Raw genomic sequence first — 21,648 nt, 5'->3', positions numbered from 1 at the left:
TCAGACACTAAGGAGATTTGCAAAATTATAAAATGATGCCATTTTTCTCACTAATTGGAGGAAGGGTTGGAAAATATATTTTTTCAGAAGAAAAATGTTACTTATGTTAACATGTAATGGGTTTATTATTTTAAATGAGTTAATAATTAAATATGCTTTCAAATTTCTAAGTTCTAATTTCTAACATATAAATACTGACAGCTATAATCACATAAAGAAAGCTCTCTGGGTTCCTCAGTAATTTGAAGAGTATAAAATGGTTCTGAGAGCAACAAATTGAGAACTTCTGTGCCAGGGAATGAGTGTGAAAGAGAAATGTGGCCATGGATGGAGGCTGGGGGATGCCAACATGCAGAGGTTTGGGAAGAGAAGATAAAGGAATAGTTCTCGAAGTGGAGAGAAAACTAGAAGGGTTCAGTATCCTACAGACCAAGAAAATGTTTCCAAAGGACAAGTGCCTTTCAGCCAAATGCTGCCAGAGGCAGAGGAGGATGGGGATGGAGAAAGAGCACTGGGTATGCAGGGTGGTGAGCAGGGGAGATTGGCCAGAAATGTCTCCTTGGACAGAGATGGGAACCTGACTGCTGAGAGTAGTTTCCAGGAGGTGATGAAGGAAGTAAGCATCAACAACTCATTTAACAAGCTTCACTATTAAAGGGAACAGAGAAAGGGGGTGATAGCTGGTGGGGAATAAAAGATCAGGGAGACATTTTTTTTACATGAGAACTCCTACAGCATGCTTTTAGTGAGAGGAAGATCCAACAAAGAGAGAAAGGTGGATGAGGGAAGGAACCAGGTCCTGGAGAAGGCAAGAAGGGGTGCAGTGTCGGGCAGGGATGGGCAGGAAGGACCATCTGTGGACGCTATGGCTCCTAGCCAAGGACTCTTCCTGCCATACACTGACAAATCTCTTCACCTGCAACAACTTCTCCCTTGACTCTACTCATTTCTAAATTTTCACTTTTTAATTTAACTACTCAAATCATGAGTACATTTTCATCTTACAAAAAATACTGAGGTATGTAAAGTAAAAAGTCAAAGGTTTCCCCCAATTTCACCCCCTTTCCCAAGAGAAAGTCCTGTTATCAATTTAGTGTGATTTTGTTCAGATTCCTTCTGTGTGATTACATGTGTAAATCCGTATATAAAGAAATAAATATTTCGTTGGGATTTCCCCCATAAGTAACATTATACTGTGCATAACATGGTAAATTAATGCTTTGCTTTAACAATACTTATTGAAGCACTTTCTATTCTTGTGCAATTCTGCATGGTATTTCATAGTAGGGTTGTTTTGTTCTCCTACGGATGGACAGTCCATTCCAAATCCTCATTACACCCAATAATGCCATAATGAACATTCTCCAGTTCTCTTTATGAAACCATGTGAGGATATCTTTAGGAAAAAATGGCTAACTCCAAATGAATACATTCTTAATTTTTCATCATCCCTCCAAAAAGGCTATCCCAATTTACATTCCCACAAATAGCATATGAGAACACGTTTCCCCACATCCTTGCCAATACCGAATATTGCCCACTTTCTTCATTTTTTCCAATCTAACAATGTTTTATTGTTGTTCTAATATGTAGCCTCCCGGTCACTAGTGAGTTTGAGCATCTTTTCAGGAGCATTTACAAATTTGCTTTTGTCTTATCTAGTTACCCTTTGTTCATGCTTTTACACTTACCATTTAGGAGTCAGTTCCTTTAGACAGGCTCCTCATGCCAACTCCCCGTCTAACTGGATGATTCTCTCCTGTACTCCTATTGTGCTTCTTCAGTACCAATGTCACCTCACTTGTCATAACTGTTTCTTTATTGTTTTTCCTCTCCACCCAGCCCCATACCAGACTCTGAGCATCTTGAGTACAGAAATTGGCTTGACTTTGTTCCATAGCCCTAGCCCCTGACACATTATGTGACCCCTTTAGAAGGTACTCAGTAGAAGAATTACTGAATAGGTTCATAATGATTATCATTTTACATTTGTAGATTGCTTTCCAATCTACAAGCCTCCTTCCCTTGCATTTTCTCAGATTGCCTAAATCAAATCAGATTTGCAGGAATTAACATTTCAGAAAAAATGCTAGGGATAAGGGAGGAGGAATATAAACAGCATGAATCGAATCACCAGCTGCATGATGTGATGCATGTAAAAATAAATCAATGTAACTTAAGCCATTGGACTACTAAGTGTGTTCTGTAATAAATATTCTACAAGAGATTAGCACAATTCATTAAAATGTAAAAATGACCACATGATCAACAAGTTGGAGGTAGTGAATTTCAAGTAAAATATCAATTCAGGAGCCAGGTAGAAGGAATAAAACAAATGAGAGATCTGCTACAAGTGAATTTGGTCAATTATAGATGAGTCAAGCCTCGATGTAAAATTTTGTCCAGAATGAAAAATTGTGCAGTCTAGATTGATCAAAGCAAAGGAAAAACCTCCAAATTTCTCTAACAGGATTCCTATAACCAACTGAACCTGAGATTTTAGGCCATCTCCATGCTCACATACAGATAGAAATAATTCATCAATATTCTCCAAACACTGTTCTGTGAAAGACTAGTTCCACAAGCTGTCACACACATTTTTCAAAAGATTCCTAGGTCAACTAAGTTTTGGAAATGCCGGTTTGAATAAGGAGAAACACTTTTATTCCGTATAAGACTAATAAGAGCCTTTAATAAGGGAAAAAAAAAAAAACAACCTTGGTATACCTCCAAGGTTTAATATGGAACAGTTCCTAAATTCATTTACTTATTTGACCACAGAACTATGTAGAATCTCTCTCTCCCTCCCTCCCTCCCTCTCTGTCTCCTTCTCTGTGTGTATGTGTGTATATTTTATGAGAAAGATACATCTCAAGAACCTGGTGTTTCACAGCATCCTTTGAGAAATGCTGTTTAGATTATTAAAACCATCTTTTGTGCATCACAAGCGATCTTTTTACCTTTATAAGTGTCCACACCTTATATCTCTCAGTTTTATCATAGTTTAATGTTTATGCCTAGAATCAAATCTGAGGCCAAAAAAGAAAAAGAAAAAGCCAGGAGGGAAACAGTTATCACTGCCCCAAGCTCTGAGAAGGACAGAGGGAGGAATCTTAGTGGGAGGTTAACTTAACAGGTAAGAAGCCTTGTCTGAGTACAGTAGCTCATGAATTATTGAACACAAGGCCCATGAAGTCTATTTCCCTGTATTATTTGCTGCTCCAGATTCAAAATCTATCATGCTGTCTGACTAATCTTTTCATGTCTGAACTCCTAGGACCTCCTCTAGAGCCATCCTCACCCCTACACACACCCCTGCCTAATTAGCCCATTGCCAGTCTCTCTGAATACACAGTGAGTCGAATTCTGAATGTTTAGTTGTCTCTGAGGCTGAAATCTTGGTTGTTCCGTGATGTGGTGAATTAGAGGTTGCACAGGGATCTGGTATCAAAGGACTAGAAGGAATTCTAAAAGTTCTTTAAGCCATCTCCCTGGCCCCATGCTGGTCTGACTTCCACCTACATCAGAAACAAAACTCCCCACACTTTTCTTAAAATTCCTAGCAGTAGCAGTCCCTGGATAAAGCCGTTCCAGTCTCTAAATTATTCAGTTTTATCCTAATTCACTCTCCTGCCCTAACCCTTCACATCAGATGTTACCATTTTTCTCTCCTTGACCCTGCTGCTAGTCTTCCATGCCCTGGTCTTTTTTGTGTGTCTTATTCCCTATGATGCAACTTAATTAGGGTGTCAGAATGTATACCCAAACTAGCAATGCTCTGCAGAGAGTCAGAAATCGCCTCAGAAACTTCACCAGGCCCTGATACACCACTATTGCTTGCATGATATCCTACTTGGTCTACCCCCAAAACCTCTGACATGCTAAGTCTATTGGGAAACTGTTCTGATGCCTCTCTCTGAGAAGGTTCTGCTTTGAGTCAGCATAGGAGGGGATGATTTTTTTTTTCAGTTCTAAATCAACCCCTTTAATTAGTATCATGCTTGAAGATCATTCTTGGTTTTATTCTTTGTTTGTTTATTTGTTTTCCATTTCTTCATCATGAAATGGCATGGGGGTGGCAGGTCATTAGGAGGCGCTCAGAGAAAGTGTTTTTGTCTGCTACCTGAACCCACAGCGGGGAAAGCAACCAGTACACATTCTGTAGGAGATTTCCCTATTTTGAATTTTGGTGTTAGAAATCAAAAGCTGATAGTGTGTCCTCACATGAAATGCCCTGCAGTAGACAGAGCTGGTCAAAGTGGGACTTTCACATGGCATGCTTCCAAGCCAGCCCTGTAGGTTGAGGACACCAGCATCTTAGGCAATGGGGAAAGTGGAAAGAAGAGAACCTTCAAGTACTTCAAGTACTCCTCCTTTGCATCCCCCAAACTAAACTATCACCTCTTCTACCAGCCCATTGGACTTGGCTTGAATGTACAACAGAGGGAAAAGGGAGAAACAAAAGGTCACACTGAGAAACCTGTGTCCAAGTAGGGTTAGGGAGCGAGAGGAGTGGGGATTCGAAACCAGAGAGGTCATCACAGTTAACCTTACTATGCACAGTATCCTTGGTTTCTCCTATGAATTCAAATCCAACTGACCTTGTACACAGATGACTTTCCATCAAGCATTCTTCTCAATTTGTTAGCATCTCAAAAATATCGTACTACAGGCTTCTCAAAATATTATATTGATTTTCCTGTCTTCTCTGGATTCTTGAGCACTCCATGAGAAATTCAATCCCTAGAATTTATAAGAAAGATTATGTATTCGAGGTGGGATGAAAGAAAACATTATCTTTGATTATGTGAAATGTTTTCTAGTGCCTAGTACAAAACCTTAATCTCAAAATTCTACATACTATTTCTGGTCAGAAATATTAATGAAACTATTCACCGGCTGGCAAAGATTTTGTATTCTTGTAAAGAAAGATGCAACTAACTATCTATAATATTAATATCTACACTATTTACTCTTCATGAGCAGGCCATGAGCAAAACAGTATTTTGGTACATAAATTCCATTTTTAGAATTATCAAACATACATTCATGACTAAATATTGGTAACAATTACTTTCCCAAAGGACAATAACCCCTCCTAATTGACCGTGAAATTATTTTAGCATTGAACTCAGATCTAATGTCCATTTCCCATCCGCTTTTTCAAAATATAATAAAATAGTCAAGGCAGAGGGCATAAATGATGCAGAGTATATTCGTTTCAGCCTTCTGGGTAAGATAACAGATTGAACAAAGCATTTACTTCTCTCCCTTGAGACACCTCACTAAAATGACAGTAAATGAATTGGTCTACAAGGACAGAGAGAACAGGAAGAGCCATCAGCCACAAAATGTTGGAAGCCAGAAAGCAGGACAGGAGATAACTAACCTAGTCGACTCAGAAAACTGCATCATAAGCCAGTAGGAGGGAATGTCAAGAAGCAACCCAGTTTACACTGTATCCCCCAAAAGACTTGGGAATCGACTACATATGGTAGCTCTAGAAATGGAGGTGAGGGTAAAAACTAGTGTCAGTTGAAAGATTGCTGAAAAAGCAGTTAGATCCTTAGACTCTTTCCCAACTTTACACAGCTGGGCAGCTGCCTCCCCTTACTCTGGTGTTAAGACTAGAGGTTTATTATTCTCTGGAGATGCTAAAATCAAAGGCTTCTGGACTGAGGGACACTAGACATAAGTGAGGAGAGGAGTACCCACTAAAACACATGCATGGTGAATGCAGACAACCAGCTCCAGAGTGCTGGCAAGCCAGCTGAAGACCAGAAGATCCTTCCCAGGGGAATCTTCACATCCCAGGGAGGAAAGCTCCAGACACGGACAGCAGGGTTTCCCTGAGAAAGTCCCCACCAGTCCATAGCTACGGTGAGGACATAGTCAACAAGCCACACCCAGGGGTCCATTTTCCAATCAGCTTTTAAGTTTTCAACCAGTTTCCACTTTTAAATACAAGCCAACAAACATTCCAGGATCATCAGACATCTGAGGGAAACCTTGAATGTGAAAGACAACACAAAAAGAGAAAAAGGAACTTCAAGAAAACAAACTATTGCTCTATTTTCTAAGGAAGAAAATGTTTTTCTTAGACTCTAATTGATACCCTATTTATAAAAAATAACTAGAATTAATATCTTCAAAAAGATAAGAGGTTTCATTCATGTAATTAGGTTATGCTAAAACTAAAAATATATTCAAAGAACAAAAAGGGTCACTTGGAAATTATGCATCAGATAACTTTCATAAAGGGATTAAAAGATAAATTTGAGGATATCCTCCAGAAAATAGAGCAAAAGACAAAGATATGGAAAATAGGGCAGAAAAGCTAGGAAGATCAGACGACCAGAGCCCAGCTGACCCAATATACAAATAATAGGGGTTCTGAGAAAAAAAAGAAAGAAAGAAATCATCAATGAAATAATTGAAGAACATCTCTGAGAACTGACAGACATGAATTTCCAAGTTGAAAAGGTCCATCAGTGACTAACACTGTGAATGAAAATAGAGCCACACCAAGCCTGTCATCACATTTCAGAACTCTTGGAACAGATGCTACCGTAGGCTTTCAAAGGATCGAGGCACAGAATAGCTTCAGACAACAACACTAGGAGGCTAGGAGCCAATGAACTGATTCCTTCAAACTTCTGAGGGAAAATGATTTTAACCTAGAATTCTATAACCATCTGTTCTGGTTATCTATTGTTGTGTAACAAAGTACTCCAAACTTCCAAACTTTAGTGGCTTAAAACAATAACCATTTTCTTTATGTCTCACAGTTTAGTGTATCAGGAATTCAGGAAAAGTTTGGCTGTCCAATTCCTCCTCTCCATGTGACATTGACCATAGTTACTCGATGGTATTCACCTAGTGGCTGGATTAGAGGGTCCACATGGCTTCACTCACATAACTGGTGCCTAGGAAAAGGCAGTTAGAAGACTCAGTTTAGCTGGGTCCCTCTTTCTTTCCAGAGAGGGCCTTTTTTTTTAATAGACTTTAATTTTTTAGCAATTTTAGGTTTACAGAAAAATTGAGCAGAAAATACAGCATTCCTATATACTCTCTCATTTCTTCAATTTCCCCTATTATTGACATCTTGCATTAGTGTGGTACATTTGTTTTAAATGAAGAGCCAATATTTACATATTATTCTTAACTAAAGTCCATAGTTTACCTAAAGGTTTATTCTTTATGTAGAACCTTCCATGGGTTTTGACAAATGCAAAATGGCATGTATCCACCATTATACTTTCATATAGATGAGTTTCACTGACCCCCTCCCCCCAAAAAAAACCCTGTGCTCCACTTATTAATCCCTCCTCTCTCTCCCCAAATCCTTGGAAACCACTAATTTTTTACAGTTTCCATGGTTTTGCCTTTTCCAGAGTGTCATATAGTTCGAAACATACAGAATATAGCCTGTTCATATTGGCTTCTTTCACTCAGCAATATGCATTTAAGGTTCCTCTATGTCTTTTCATGATTTGATAGCTCTCTTCTTTTTACTGCTGAATAATAGTCCATTGTATGGATACACCACAGTTTTGTTTACCCATTCACCTACTGAAGGACATTATGGCTACTTCCATTGTAGGGTCTTTTTCATGGTATCTCCAACTGGATAGTCAGGCTTCTTACATAGTGGATCAGGGCTTCAATAGACCAAAGTTGCCAAGTATCTTAAAAACCAGACCATAACTGGCACAGAATCACTTCTACCATACCCTACTGGTCAAAAAGTCACATAACAGCCAAAATTTAAGGGTAGGGGTGTCGAAGATATCGAGGTCATCTCTAATCTACCACACCAGCCAATGAAAGACAAACCCTGATGGTCCTGGAGGCTTATTTCCTTCTTCCTTGATTGCTTAGCAAGAAGCTGATTCATCATGTTCGGGATGCCTCCTATTTAACAAAATAATTGCCTATACCATAAATCTGTTATTGTTACATGGTGACTTATAAACACCAGACCGCTCTTTCCCTAAGAATATGTAGGGTGTCCTAGGTGTGTCTAGTCTAGCTATGCCCTGTCTAAAACATCTTTCTATAAGATAATGAAAGTTCAGGGACCAAGTGAACACTATTACTTCTCTACTTGAAGTTTTTCCCCAACAAGTCTTATTAACCATATTTATGTTTATACTTATGATGTAAGCTGTGTTTCTGGGCCTACCTTATACCTCACCAAATCAAACAATAGAAACATTTTTAGATATACAAATGATAAAAAAAAATAAGTTACTTCCCCCACATCCTACAAAAGTTACTTAAAAACATTCACCATCAGAAAAAATTAAAATGTGGTCTTCTAGAAAACAGATCTACTAAGTCAGGAAGAGGTAAAGAGAATCCCCAGGATGATGAAGATAGGGGCTCCCAGGATATCTACTGAGCATGAGGGTGAGAGGGCAGCAAGTCCAGAGTAATCAGGTCAAGAGATTTCAGGAGAAATTTCCACAAGACAAAATAAATAAACTCTCTAATAGAGCATATTGAAAGGGGATCAAACAACTGTAAAAGATTTGAGAGTAAATTGATGATAAATACTTAAAAAAATAAGCAAAGAAACAAAAGGCTGCTATTAACTTCAGGGAAATAAAAGAATTTGGAAGGGAAGAAAAAGCAATCATTGATCATTTGTGAATAGCTAAATCCTCCTCTTGATGGTGGGAAGGGAATAGATAATGCCAAAGACTACAAATAAAGAAGTGGACTTGAAGGTATGTTATTTAGAGATAAGAAAGAAAATGCCCAATGACTCAGTCAGTTGAGGCTGAAATTAGTTGTCTCTGGGAATGGAGAAATGGGGAGAGGAAGGTAGTACGGGATTACTGTTTATCACTACAAGCCTTATAGATATAAATACTTCAACTGTCTTGGTTCACATTCACCTTTTCAGTGAGGCTTGCTCCAACCACTCTAACCTTATTTCCCCTGCCTCCCTTTTTTTTTCATAGCACTTAGCACCTTCTAGCATCCTCTCTAATTTGTTCGTTCAAGATGCTTATTAGTTTTTTCCCTAATGGAATGTCAACAATACAGGGGCAGGGGTCTTTGTCTTCTTCATTTACCAATATGACCCAGGTGCCTAGAAGAGTGTCTGGAACATAATAGGGCTCGTTAAACATCACTCAAGTAATACAAATTTGACTCTTTTAAACTATGTGCATGGGTAGGTTTGATTTTTAAAAATAAAATAAGTCATTCACCTCAAAACTCCACCACAAAGCAAAAATCCCATACTTAAAATATTGCTCAGACATCATGCTCTTCTATCAAAAAATATTATCATTAGTTTTCTCAGACTTCAAAAAGACTACTTTCAGTGCATTCCCAGTGCCTAAACCTGATACATGCTTACCTTTCTGAAGCACTGAGACAGTTGGAAAGCACTCTAATACAATAAATGAGACTCATGTAACACAAGTAAATGGTGATTTATGTAAGATTGTGAGATACGAAGTTATTATAATGAATAAAAGATACAATACATTTGAGGGGTAATCAAATACTTCTGAGTTTAATTATTATTCATTAGTCTTTACCTGGTCTTGTTTCAAAAAGGATTTTACAGAAGGCTATAAAAGCATAAAGAACATAACATTAAATTATACGTAAATTAAAGCTTGGCAAAAGAAGATAGAAAATCAAAGATGGGACAAACAGAAGCCAAGAAAATGACTTAAAGTATGTGCAGTTATAACCTGATACTGGTCACAAATTTGTCTCTAAACTCTGTGTCCATTTAGTATTAGATTCAGCTACAAATAGCAAAGAGACTCCACATATGGGTGGTTAAAATAAGATCATATTTGAGTTTATCTCTCTCACACGTAAAATTTCAGAGATGTGTAGTCCAGTTGTGGTATGGGAGCTCAACTCCACTGGTTCTCAAGGATCCAAGGTCCTTCCAACTCACCCCTCTGCCTTCCCAATATAGAAGTTATCCCCACTGTCCAAGATGGCAGCTTGCCTATTCTGGGCAGAAAAATGGAGAAAGGATAAAGAAGGAGCAAGGGTCACTTGCCAATTGTTTCCTAAGAAATATTCCCAGAAATTGGATACTTCTACCTCATTTCCCAGAAATGAGTGAAGTGGCCACTTGTAGTTGCAAGGGAAGCTGGGTAAAGCAGTCATCATGTGGCATCATTATGCCCTACAAAAACTTCTATTAAGATGAAGGGGGGAGATGGATCTGAAAGTCAACAAGAGTGTCTGCCACAGCTTTGTAACAACCAAAAGAAGAAAGTGTATAAGGTCAGGTTCAAAAGCACTAAACAATGTATAGAATCATTAAATCACTGTATTGCATACCTGAAACTAATTAACACTATATATTAACTCTACTAGAATTAAAATTTGAAACTTAATCAAATTAAAAATTAAAAAAAGACACATTTGTTGAAGAGGACCAATTGCTCAAGAAACTTATAGCAGCTCTTGGTAAAAAGTTTAAAAAGGGTTGACTCTGCATATGGGGTTGTTTAAACAAAACCACATTTTTAGCCACCAATTAACTGAACTCAATGATGATTTAGAAACTCAACTTTGAAAAGTTTATTCTGCATACTTGGGTTTGTTTTTTTATTAATAAAATAATTATTGGGGTTTGGGGGCATGACCAAAGCCTGAAATTTAAAAAAATAAAATAAAGGGATGATTCTGGAGGTCTTCACAAAAAGAAAAAGTTTAATCTTACTACATTGATGTAACCCATTTTATAGGACTGCTTCTTGTAAAAACTCTCAGTAGTGTACTGACAGTTTAGAGAAAACATGTCTGCAGAAATTTGATTTTTCTGAGTTCATGTGAACCACCCATTTTGAAAAATCATAACAAAATCCTGTTTTTTGAACATCATCATGTGAGTGTCCTGATACTCATATGCCATATATATTTGTTTCAGAATTAAAGAAAACTCTATTTACCTTCGATTATGGAAAAGAAACCACTGCAATCACAGAGACTACCAGAATATTTCAAGAAATGGTATGTAGCTTTACACTTACGCCTTCAGCAGTGTGCTTTTAATGATTGATTTTGTTTCATAAGAGTCACAAAAGCTGAGAGTTAGATAACAAGGGCCACATAATAAAATGAATAGTCTCCTTTTCCCAGCACCAGGACCCTTTCTAGAGAAGGGCCCTGGGATTACAGCATCTTACCCACAGCAGAGGAGAACAAGAACAAGATGCGGTCAATCCTCCCCCACACAGGTTCTAGAAAGGCCAAGGTGCAGGGCATTCAAAGCTCAGGAGGCAAGACTTAAACAAGCATTAGCAGAACAAGGGCTAAGCAAAATCAAAGTGATTGCAAAGGCTCTGCAAAGTCTCCCACATTTCTACTAGGCTTGGAGTTTTAAGAAAAATGGCTAAGTGATTATGGCTGAAATCCCCAAAGCCGTTAAGGAAAGGAATGCGTTTTCAGAGTGTTGTGGAGACTTGCAGGTCTCCATCAGCTTCCCATGTTTCCCAGGACATAAGTGTCCTCTGGGCTTGCTTCTTACTTATGTGGTTCTCAGCTCCCACCTTGGACCCAGAGGCAGCCCACTGCCACAAGATTTCAGTGAAACTCCTGATTGAGAAACCAATGTTGGGCTAATGCCAAATGAATTACCAGATAATGTTTTGGGCCACCATAATGCAGAGATGGCGGACCCTTAGGGTGTGTGATGCCATATCTCCCTAAGATATTGCTAATCAACCTTGGCGCTCTTGTCTGCTACACCCAGATTCTGCCTCAGCAATTCATACAACACAGCACATCTGACATCATAATCAACAGATTAGACTTGGCACATAAAGTTAGACCTATGTGCTATCCCCATGCCATCTCTAATTAACAAGAGTGCTAAGGCATTTTCCAAGCAGTTCAAGTTTTAACTGAATATATGATCTGCAAATAATGTGTGTCTTATAATAAGTATTCTATACAGAATAAATGTTCTACTATTCTAAGAACAATGTAAGTTTTCTTACTAATAAAATAATAGCTGCTATTTATTGCTCTCTTATCAAGTGCTAAAAATACTTTAAGTGTAATGTTTCAGCTGATGTTTTTCAATAAACTGTAAGGCAAGTATTACTATATTTCTTCAGTTCTAAGATACCACTCATTATAATAAGTCTGGGGAGTGTGGAGGGAGGAAAAAGGAAGAATATACAACGTACACATTGATTGCAGCATTCAACCTCATATCAAACGTGTTAAAGTGTATTTCTTGGAATTGAGGGATTATCATGATATCCACACTGTTACAGCTGAGAAAACAGAGACATACAGAAACCAAGAAACTTGCCTAAGATCACAGAAAATTGCAGGGCCAGAATTTGTAGCCAGTTTGTCTTACTACAATCAGACACCAACAAAGGTACTCCTCCAGTCACTGGTCTGTCATCTGAGGTGATCTACAGAAAGAGATTGGCCTCACCTCTCTGCGTATGAACATATCGGACAATGTAGTGGAAAGTTAGAATTGAACCTGGCTATGAATCATCATAGATGTAAAGTGAACTGCAGCCCTTGCACTTTCTCTTTTCCTTCAGTGAGATAATCAAACAGCCCCAGTGCTGTCAAATGCTCTCTGTCAATGTAACTGTAAAAAACAAAGAACAGAAATGCCTGTGTTGAATATCATGCAGCTCTAGAAAATGATGGTTCAGAGTCCATATTTTTTTATTTAGAAGGACAAAACACTGCCAAAAGAAAACTCAGGATATAAAGTTGGATGGTACAGCTTAATTTCTACTATGTTTTTTAAAATAAAAGGAGAAATCAGATGTACATAAAATCTGCAGAAAATACACCAAAATCATGATGGATAAATTATGGGTGATTACTTCTTTTTTTTCTCTACTTTTCTGTTTTCTGAAGATTTCATTTTTACATAGAAATAATCTTAAAAAAAAAAAAAAAAAAAAAAACCTAGAAAGAAACTGAGTATAGGAACAGTGAAGGGCTTGCCCAAGATCCCATAGCCAAGGGTGTCAGGTGAGGGCAAGAATAAGCAATAGGATTCTGCTGGAAACACAGGCTATAAGCTACTTTCTCCCTGTGCCTAGGACACCAGCATTTCGCTCCCTCACGAGACCCAGACATGTCAACTCAACATTACTTTCTACCCACAACAAATACAGAGATCTTTTGTAAAATCAAAAAGACCAAAGGAAGATACTCCAAAAAAGTACAAAGTGCAATTTGTAGTAGACATTTCTCCCTTTTGTCGTATGCTGTCTTGACAGCATTCCTTTAAAATTCAGATCGTGGAGATAAAACAGGAAAAAAGAGATGGGAGGGAAGCCTAATCATGAAAAAACATGCATGTCAGAATGAGATCAAAACCTGTGCCTTTCGTATGTCTAACGAAGTGCTGCTGGAGTATAAGGGCGGGGAGGGAATGAGCTCCTTCCTTTTCTTTGAATTTGCAATTCTTAGAAATACCTAGAATGTATACTTCATCTAGTATAACTTCTATGAAGATACTTCTTGACTCTTTTTCTAAGGTTATAATTCTAAGAGGGTTTTTATTATTGTCGTTGCTGTTGTTTTAGTTTCTCATAATTACTCATTATTTAATGTTCTAGTTTTATTTCCAGCCCTTCTTCCTATTTGCTGTTGCTTTTCCTCACTGTGGGTTTTCTTTTGATATTATGCAGCATGTAACCTGACTAGCCGTGCCAAGTTATTTCAATTACTCCCCAAGGTGTTTATGGGATATAGAAAAAGTCAGCCTTCTCTGCCCTGCGTATTTATGGCTACACTTACGTTTCAGAACCAGTGAGAGAGGGACGGGTGGAGAGAGACAGAAAGGAGAAAGAGAAGAAAGAGTTGAATAGAATATTAAAGACTTTCTTAAAAACTGTACAGTGAGAATTAAAGAAACAGCTCTTATTTTCATCTTGATGTTTATATACAAGATCTGGAAAACGTCTATCGGTCCCTCTGCTGTAAACCACTGGTCCAGTGATTGCCAGTGATTGTAGAGCATTTTAAAATGTAAAATGTCAAAGTCATCTTTAATTTGGGTATTAATTCTCCACCATGGGGGTTAGGCATAGCAAGGTTCCTGCTAAATCTTTACAATTAGCAAAGGAGATTGTTCACAGCAGCTCCTGTAGCTTCCAACTTGCCCCCAGGGCCCCAAGCGGAGGGGCCTATGTAGTGAAGGGGGAAATGGTCAAAACCCCTAGTGGTTGGCTGGGTCCTCACACAATGTCACCTCACTTCTTGCAGATGCAAAGCGAGGCCTAGAGAGCAGACCACAGAGGTTTCCCCTTCTTGTTACTTCATAAAATCTTCTCCTTTTCTTTGCCATGTAAACTAGTAGATTGGTTTTGAATTTAGGCGCTGGAATGGGTGTGTGACTAGGACAAATCACTTAATTTCTCTGGCCTGTCTCTGCATCTGTAAAATGGGGGTCATTGTTCGATGAACAAAACTGCCAAAAGTGACCCGGGATGTCATTCTGGGTCGCCTAGACAACAAGCTAGCTCCAGTGGGCCGCCTTCACCCTATTTTGCTGAGAGGAAAGGCTGCACCCAAAGTCAGTCTGATTATGGGGTTCCAGGAGCAAACCCTGCCTCGTAAGTTTGCCCCTCATTCAATAAAGCCAATGTTTAAACTACATCACATGACACTGTAGAATTCATCACAAACCCTAGACGGGGCCCACTTTGCACCGTAGGGATAATAACAGGCCATACCTGACCTTCCCAGGGCTATTATAGGTTGAATGGGAAAAATGCAGTGTTTCCTCAATGTCCGTCATCATTGCTAGCTCCGCCTACCACCTGTCCCATTATTTCCTCAGCATTTTAAAAAAATCAGTCACTGTTTCAATGTAAAGCGTTCCTTTAAAAAAAAAATAAGTAGACTTGAAAACACAAAAACACATTTAAAAGACATCCATGATGGGAAGGCCTGTTATTCCCAGAGTGCAAGGACAGAAAGAGGGGTCACCTAGGGTTGGGTTTCCAGGCCCCTTGAGACAGCAGTGGGCAGGGAGGTAATGGGAATGGGTGAGGGGCAGCCAGCTGGACCCAGAGAATCTGACAGAGAAAGAGGGCTCCCTCTGGGAGGAGAAGGCTGGGTTAAGGATAGGAGTGGGAAATGATGGAGCCTGGTAAACAGCAGGTCTGAGATTGACTGAGGGGAGTTGGGGCCAGGGCCAGAGGAGAAATGGGTGGACTGCGAGGGAGCCCTGGGGAATGGGAGCCGAGTGCAGCCTGGGCGGCAGATTAAGGCTCCCCGTGCAAGGCTGGAGGAAAGCAGGGCTAGGGCAGGATGGGGGTGGAGGGGAGTGAGAGCTGAGGGTGGGGCAGCTGAGGACCCTGAGGATGGGTGGGGCAAGGGATAGAAGCTGTGGGGTGGGAGGGGCTGGAGATCAAGCCTTGACTGGCTGAGCTGGGAGTTCTAGAACATGCTACAAGAAGAGAAGCAGAGGAGGGGTTTCGAAGATGATCCCCTCTCAGAGGCTAGACCTAGAAGTATGAATGCCAGTCAGTATCCAGCTGGGAGTCCAGTGAGACAATCACGGACCCCGAAACCACCTCCCATACCCATGCTGCATGGTCCATTTGGGGGGGGCCTTAGGATTGGGCCTTAGGGCCTCATGCTCAGTGAAGACTTGGTGAATGCTAGCTTTTATTCAGCCCTCACTGTCCTTGCCTGACCTCATTGCCCCTTGTTCACATGTCCAGCAGAGCCAACCTCCTGCCCCATCCCACAAGCCCTTTGTTGCTGCCCCTGCTGTCACCCTTTACTTGGCTTGTAGCTGAGTTTCTTGCTTCAAGTCTGACTTCCCAGCGTGACAGTGAGCACGAGCCCCGGGGGACCCCTATTTGTACTACCAGCATACTCAGCCTCTGCTGCGCATAGTAGGGACTCGTCAACCCAACACAGTCTTTCTTTTAAGCCCAAATGCCTTTCAGGAATTACATTCAACCTTTGAAGAGAAGAAAAGCATACGCAGTAATCCTTTGCCAACTTCCATGGTGGGCAGAAACCACCATTGGCAGGATTACACTTCATTTTTAAAATAAAGGGTATAAGAAAAAATGTTAAAGGGGTATTCAATATGTCTTTTTAAGTAAATAAAAATTCATGAGTCACCCACTTCTAAAACAAACAAGACTCATCAGCTTTAAGAGGCAAGCAGATCAGATCGCAGCCCCTGAGCCCCCCATGGCCCGCAGCACACAGCCTGCAGGGGAGGGCGCTCTGACCGACGGGTTAGGGGCCTCCAAAGGAGACTTCACTAGCTTGGAATGTCCTTTTCCCTGGCAGCCTTCCTCATTTTGTTTTTGCAGGTGTAGCGCAACCTTAGTGTAAACACCTCTTTTGGGTTGTTTTGTTTTCAGAACGTCAAAAGTGCTTACAGGAATTTTTTTCTCCAGGCCCAATCTCCCATATGGTGTGAGGCCACCCCTCTCTGTGCACCCAGGCGCTCACCCACGCACCAGGAGTGAGAGCAGGGGACTAGCGGGAAGTGCATAGATAAGAAACATGGAGGATGTTAACACATGGCCAAAGTGCATGTGTTCCAGGCTCACCTACCCAACCCCGCCTCAAACTCCCTGGAGTCTGAAGCCCCACTTCTCCCCATGGCCCCCCACTCCAAGAACTTCTTGCTGGTCCCCTTCTTTAAGCTTGCATTAAACCATCTGGAGAATGGGAGAGAATCTAGCAGACTGGAGAAACTAGAGAAAAGGGACAAAATTCAGGGCAGCATATGAAATTTGTATTCATGATAACGTGCTGGGAAGGCTAAGCAGGAGGTGGGGGGGAGCAAAGGGGTGAAGGAAGAGATTCTTGGGCAGATCGAGGAGGCGGGCCCTGGAGCAGAAGCCGAGGGAGGGGAGAGGGGGGAAGAGAAGAGCAGGGAACAACGTATCTATGACGGCTATGAGCTCAGCCCCGGGCTCCCTCCTGAATGGCTGTTCAACTGTTGCTTCTACACTTCACTGCTCTGAGATGAAGCCCCTGAGATACCAGCCAAGAAAATCACCTTATTCATGTACCGCAGCACAGTACAGCTCTTTCCTGTTGCTCTCCAGTGAAAAGTCTGGGGAGAGGTGAGCCCTGAATTCATCTCCATGCCTTCGTTGTCTCTGCTGGTATTTCTGAGCACCAGTCGCTCTAATGGGCACAGAGGATAAAAAGACTAAGCATTAATGCATGCTTGACCACCTTCAAGCCCTGGCTGGCTCCAGAGCCTCAGTGAATGCCTCCCCATTCTGGGCCTCAGTTTCCCTATGTGTAAAATAAAGGGCTTCAAGCAGATAATCTCAACATTCATCCAGCTCTATGACTCTGAAATTCTAAATCAGACCTCAGTCTTCAGGCTCACTGCATGTTTAAGTGTTTTGTTTTTAATTTGATTTGTTGCTGATATTTAAAACTCGAGAGCTTTTACATAAAAATCCATTTTTTATTTCTCTCCAAAAATCAGCAGCCCTGGCAACACAGCCACACTCCTGCCTGGTGAGAGTCGGTTGGAGCTGAGTAGTGGCCTCCCCTTCAGGTGAACTAGGGGTTTAGCTACCTGACCCCTGTGGCCGTTTGAGGCTTCGGCCCCCCTCCCAAGTCTAAGGGACCAGGAACTGTTCAAGGAAAAGTAGAACAAGGACTTCAATGCACAACAAATCAGAAGGTGCCAAAGTGGGGAAGAGCTCCTGCAAGGTGACCAGGCCCTGGCTGAGAAGCAGGAGGAGAGAAGATGTCTCTGGGAGATGTTCTAAAAAGGGTGGACATGAGGGAGCTGTCCATCCTGCTGTTGGACTTAAAGAGATGTGCCAGAAAGGAGCTTGCCCGGGGCACAGAAACACCACACCAGGCCTCACTCCAAGCCAGAAAGCCAGAAAGAATACACTGATGTCCTCTCAGGCCCTCGGCAGCTAATCATGTATTCTAGCCGGGAATACGGTCCAGGACCTAGGTCAGGGCACGAGTCTCAGGGGGCGTCCATTAGCTGGATGGGTGGATGCAGCTGGAGAGTTGTGTGAGGTTGCTAGTGCTATTATTACTTTTATAGATTTCAGCTAATAATAAGTACTGCCTGCCGACTTAGCTCAGACTGCTTTAACAAAAAACCCCACAGACTGAGTGGCTTCTAAACAACAGAAATTCGTTTCTGACAGTGTTAGAGGCTGGAAGTCCGAGATGAGAACACCAGCAGGGCCGGGTTCTGGGTGAGAGCCCTCTCCCTGCTTGCAAACTGCTGGCTTCTTGTCGTCTCCTCTTGTGACGTGGCAGGAAGAAAGCACACTAGCTCTCCGCCTCTTCTGAAAGGGCACCAGTTCTGCTCATGAGAACTCCACTCTTTGGACCTGATTTCCTCTCAAAGGCCCCACCTCCAAAGACCTTCACAACGGGGGTTAGATTTTCAACATGAATTTTCGAGGGACACAAATATTCAGTTCATTAAAGGTACCTTCTCTCACCCAGACACAATGCTGAGAACTTTACATATTCTATCTCCATTTAATCCACAAAGCAACCCTATTTTATAGGTGAGGACACTGGGGTTTGGGTAGGTTTAATAACTTAGGTGATTAATGGTCCATCAGCTTGTCAGTGGTAGAGCTCAAGCCTGGGTCTGAATCATACCAGCCGTGTCACAGCATGTCTGCCCTGCTCCCAACCACACCAGGCTGTCCCCCTTTCAGAGTCTGGCCTCTGAAGCCACCATCTTTACTACATCGTTACTACCTTCAGTGTCTAGAACAACCAACACCTGCCCTGGAGAGGTAGGTGATCAGAATTAGATACCCCGACCCAGCATTCTGTGCCGGCCTTCCCTCTTTATCAAAAGTGGTCCTCTCAGAAAGGGATAGGCAAGAAAAAAGGTAAAAGAAGGATGAAAAAACAAACTATAAATGAGTATTAATCCAGGCTTTGCTGAATTCAGTGATACATACAAGAACTTACTATTTTCATTACAACCACCACCCTGCCTCATGATCTCTAGTCTCCAACAAAATAGATTTTTTTACCTTCAACTAGCTAATTGAGCATCTGCTATTATGTTCTTGACAAAAATGCATAGCCTGAATCTAATCAGGAGGAAACATAAGACAAACTCAGATTCGAAGGGCCCTCTATAAAATAATTGTTCAGTACCCTTCAAAAGGGTCCAGGTCAAAAAACACTGAGGCATTAGTCCAGACTAAAGGAGACTAAACTGACATGAGACTGAATGCAGTATGTGATCCTGAGTTGGACTGACCCAGAAAGTGTTGGATCTGATTTGGGCTGACCCACTAGTGGGACAATCAGTGAAATTTGAATTGGTCTAGAGTTGAGGCAATAGCTTGTACCAGTGCAAAGTCCCTGATTTTGATCACAGTACTATGATTGTGAGAGATGTTCCCATTTAGGGAGTTTGGGTAAAGGGAAGGTACAAATCCTTTGTTCTATCTTTGCAACTTTTTGTAAATTATTTCAATCTTTGTAAATTATTGCAACTTTCTGGAAATCATTGCGAAAAGGAAAATTTTCAGACAATTTTTTAAAAGCCACAGAGTCCTGGAGAGAAGCAAAGAAGTTACCTTGCCAAGTGGAAGTAGGCCCTCAGGAAAGTATTTAGTGAACCCAACCCCTGGGTCGAGTTTTTGGTCTCAACCCAAAATGTTGAGAGGAGGTGACAGAAATTATTTATAACAAAACAACTATGACATCTCTATTTGGGAGCCATGATCCACTGTGCTCACAGCAACAAAGCCCGATTTTAATACCAATTTTTGAGATGCTTGATCTAAAAGATAAATTCAGATAGGCTATGTGCCTGCAGGTATCAAAACTTGTTATTTCTCCTAAGGACCAAATGTATCTCCAAGATACAATGTTCGATTATAGTAGAAACTTTTGGAAGAAAAACATTTCAATCTGACACGTTTCATATAGAGGGACACATTTCCCTCCTTTTAGTTAGGGGGATTTATTCCCTCTTTTAAAACTTTCAAGGCTTTCAGTCTCCAAGAATCATTAAACAATGGAGACATTCTGATCCAAGTGCAGCAATTTCTTAGGATTTATCTCTGCAGCCCTTTCTGGCTTCTCCTTGGTCCCTGCATTTCATCCAGTTTGAAGCAGAGCACCTGACAATGATCATAATGTGAAGAGTGTGAGCTTTCCATTCTTCTGTTAGGTCAAGATTTCCATCCTGTACCTCTTGAATCTGCACTTACCAATGGCAAATTTAGAAGCAAATATTTTCTACTATTTTATGTCATTGTCAATGGCAAGGGTTCCTGAAGTCTTATGGGTCTCCTTTCAATAGATCCCTTTTGTTTAGGGCTTAAGATAAGGGACTCATGGGGAAAGTTCACTGTTACTTGTGTTGATAGCTTACATGAACTTGCTGGGTTTTTTATTGGCTCCAAACCTCGCTGGGATGTGCCTTTACCTCTGGTCTTCTCTTTTACTTCCTTCCTTCTTGTTTTCCATTTGATTTTGCCCCCACCACTCCCTCTGTTTCCTCTCCAATATTGTAATAGCTTCTAGAAATAGAAAGATGAACAGGACAACGTCCCTGCCTTCAAGGAGAGCATAACTAAATGGAAAAGAGGGACAAATAAGGGGACAACTACGGTTCTTGTGAAATGACACTAAAAGAGAGGTAGGTTGAGGTCTCTGGAGATGACAGGCATTTACCTCTGCCTGAAGAAGGATAGGAAAACTTCACCGACAAGGTATATTTGAGCAGAGCACCCTGCAGGAAAAAAAAATAGGAATCCAAAAAGCAGAGGGAGAGGGTGACTCAGTGCAAAGAGGCTCCAAGGACAAATTATCTTTGGGAAAAAGGACGAGAGTTCAGCGTGGCTGAAGGATGTTTGTGAAGCTTTGTCAAGTTTTGAGACTAGGAGGCAGATGAGCACCATGCTGGGAAGGCTGTTACATTCTTTTAAAAATACATGTTTGGGAGAATCATTTATCTAGTTTGTCACAGAAATTCAGAACCACACTTGTGAATTTGAAAGCATTTTCAGTAGTAGAAACACCATCAAAAACTGTCACAGCAAACAATTATTAAGTGCCTAGTATTTTGAGCTCAAGGTCAATGTATTAGTCTGAATGTTTCTACTTATCACAAGCAAACATTTTTAGGGAAAAGAAGGAATTTAAATTTCTTATGGCTGATTTTTTTAACTGGATTTATACAAGTCATACTCTTCAAAATGCTTCTTCAAATATAAAAATATGAGTCAAATCTGTATTATTTAAAATCTGATGAAAGTTAAAAAAAATTATTAGATTTACTTTAGGTCCATGTATGACAACACATTTTCCATGAACATTTTATACTCTCTATAATGCTTTTTAGGTTTCTGGTTCTGGGTACAATAGAGTAAGTATGCTCCACCTAGTCTGGCCCACAGAATACAGCTGTGAAACCTGGTCAGAAAGTATGGAACAGGCACTGGAGGGCTGCGAAAAGCAAATAGCAGCAGGTCAATTGAAGAAGAAAACCAGAATTAGGAGTACTACCAAACCAGCTGAAGGTTAGCATTTTGTTGTCCTCTGATATCTCCTGACCTAGACTCAAGGCCACTTGATCTATTTCAGTAGTTACTAATGTCTATTGTTAAACTGGCATTTGAAATGGATTACTGCTACTAGCTGCAGGACTTGACCAAG

General features: G+C 40.7%; 1 protein-coding gene across 4 annotated transcripts in view; it reads left to right on the top strand.

The window, feature by feature from the left end:
• AOAH (acyloxyacyl hydrolase) overlaps positions 1-21,648 on the top strand; it is a 181,530-nt gene that overhangs the window by 109,699 nt on the left and 50,183 nt on the right. For all 4 annotated transcript variants that reach the window (XM_044919905.1, XM_021699288.1, XM_021699289.1 and 1 more), the window contains one exon: positions 10,919-11,001. In XM_044919905.1, the coding sequence (XP_044775840.1) occupies positions 10,919-11,001 (83 nt within the window). The remainder of the gene's footprint in view (positions 1-10,918; positions 11,002-21,648) is intronic.

Source organism: Neomonachus schauinslandi, chromosome 12, assembly GCF_002201575.2.
Source record: "Neomonachus schauinslandi chromosome 12, ASM220157v2, whole genome shotgun sequence".
NCBI classification, from domain to species: domain Eukaryota; kingdom Metazoa; phylum Chordata; class Mammalia; order Carnivora; family Phocidae; genus Neomonachus; species Neomonachus schauinslandi.
This window is presented reverse-complemented; position numbering and strand designations above follow the sequence as displayed.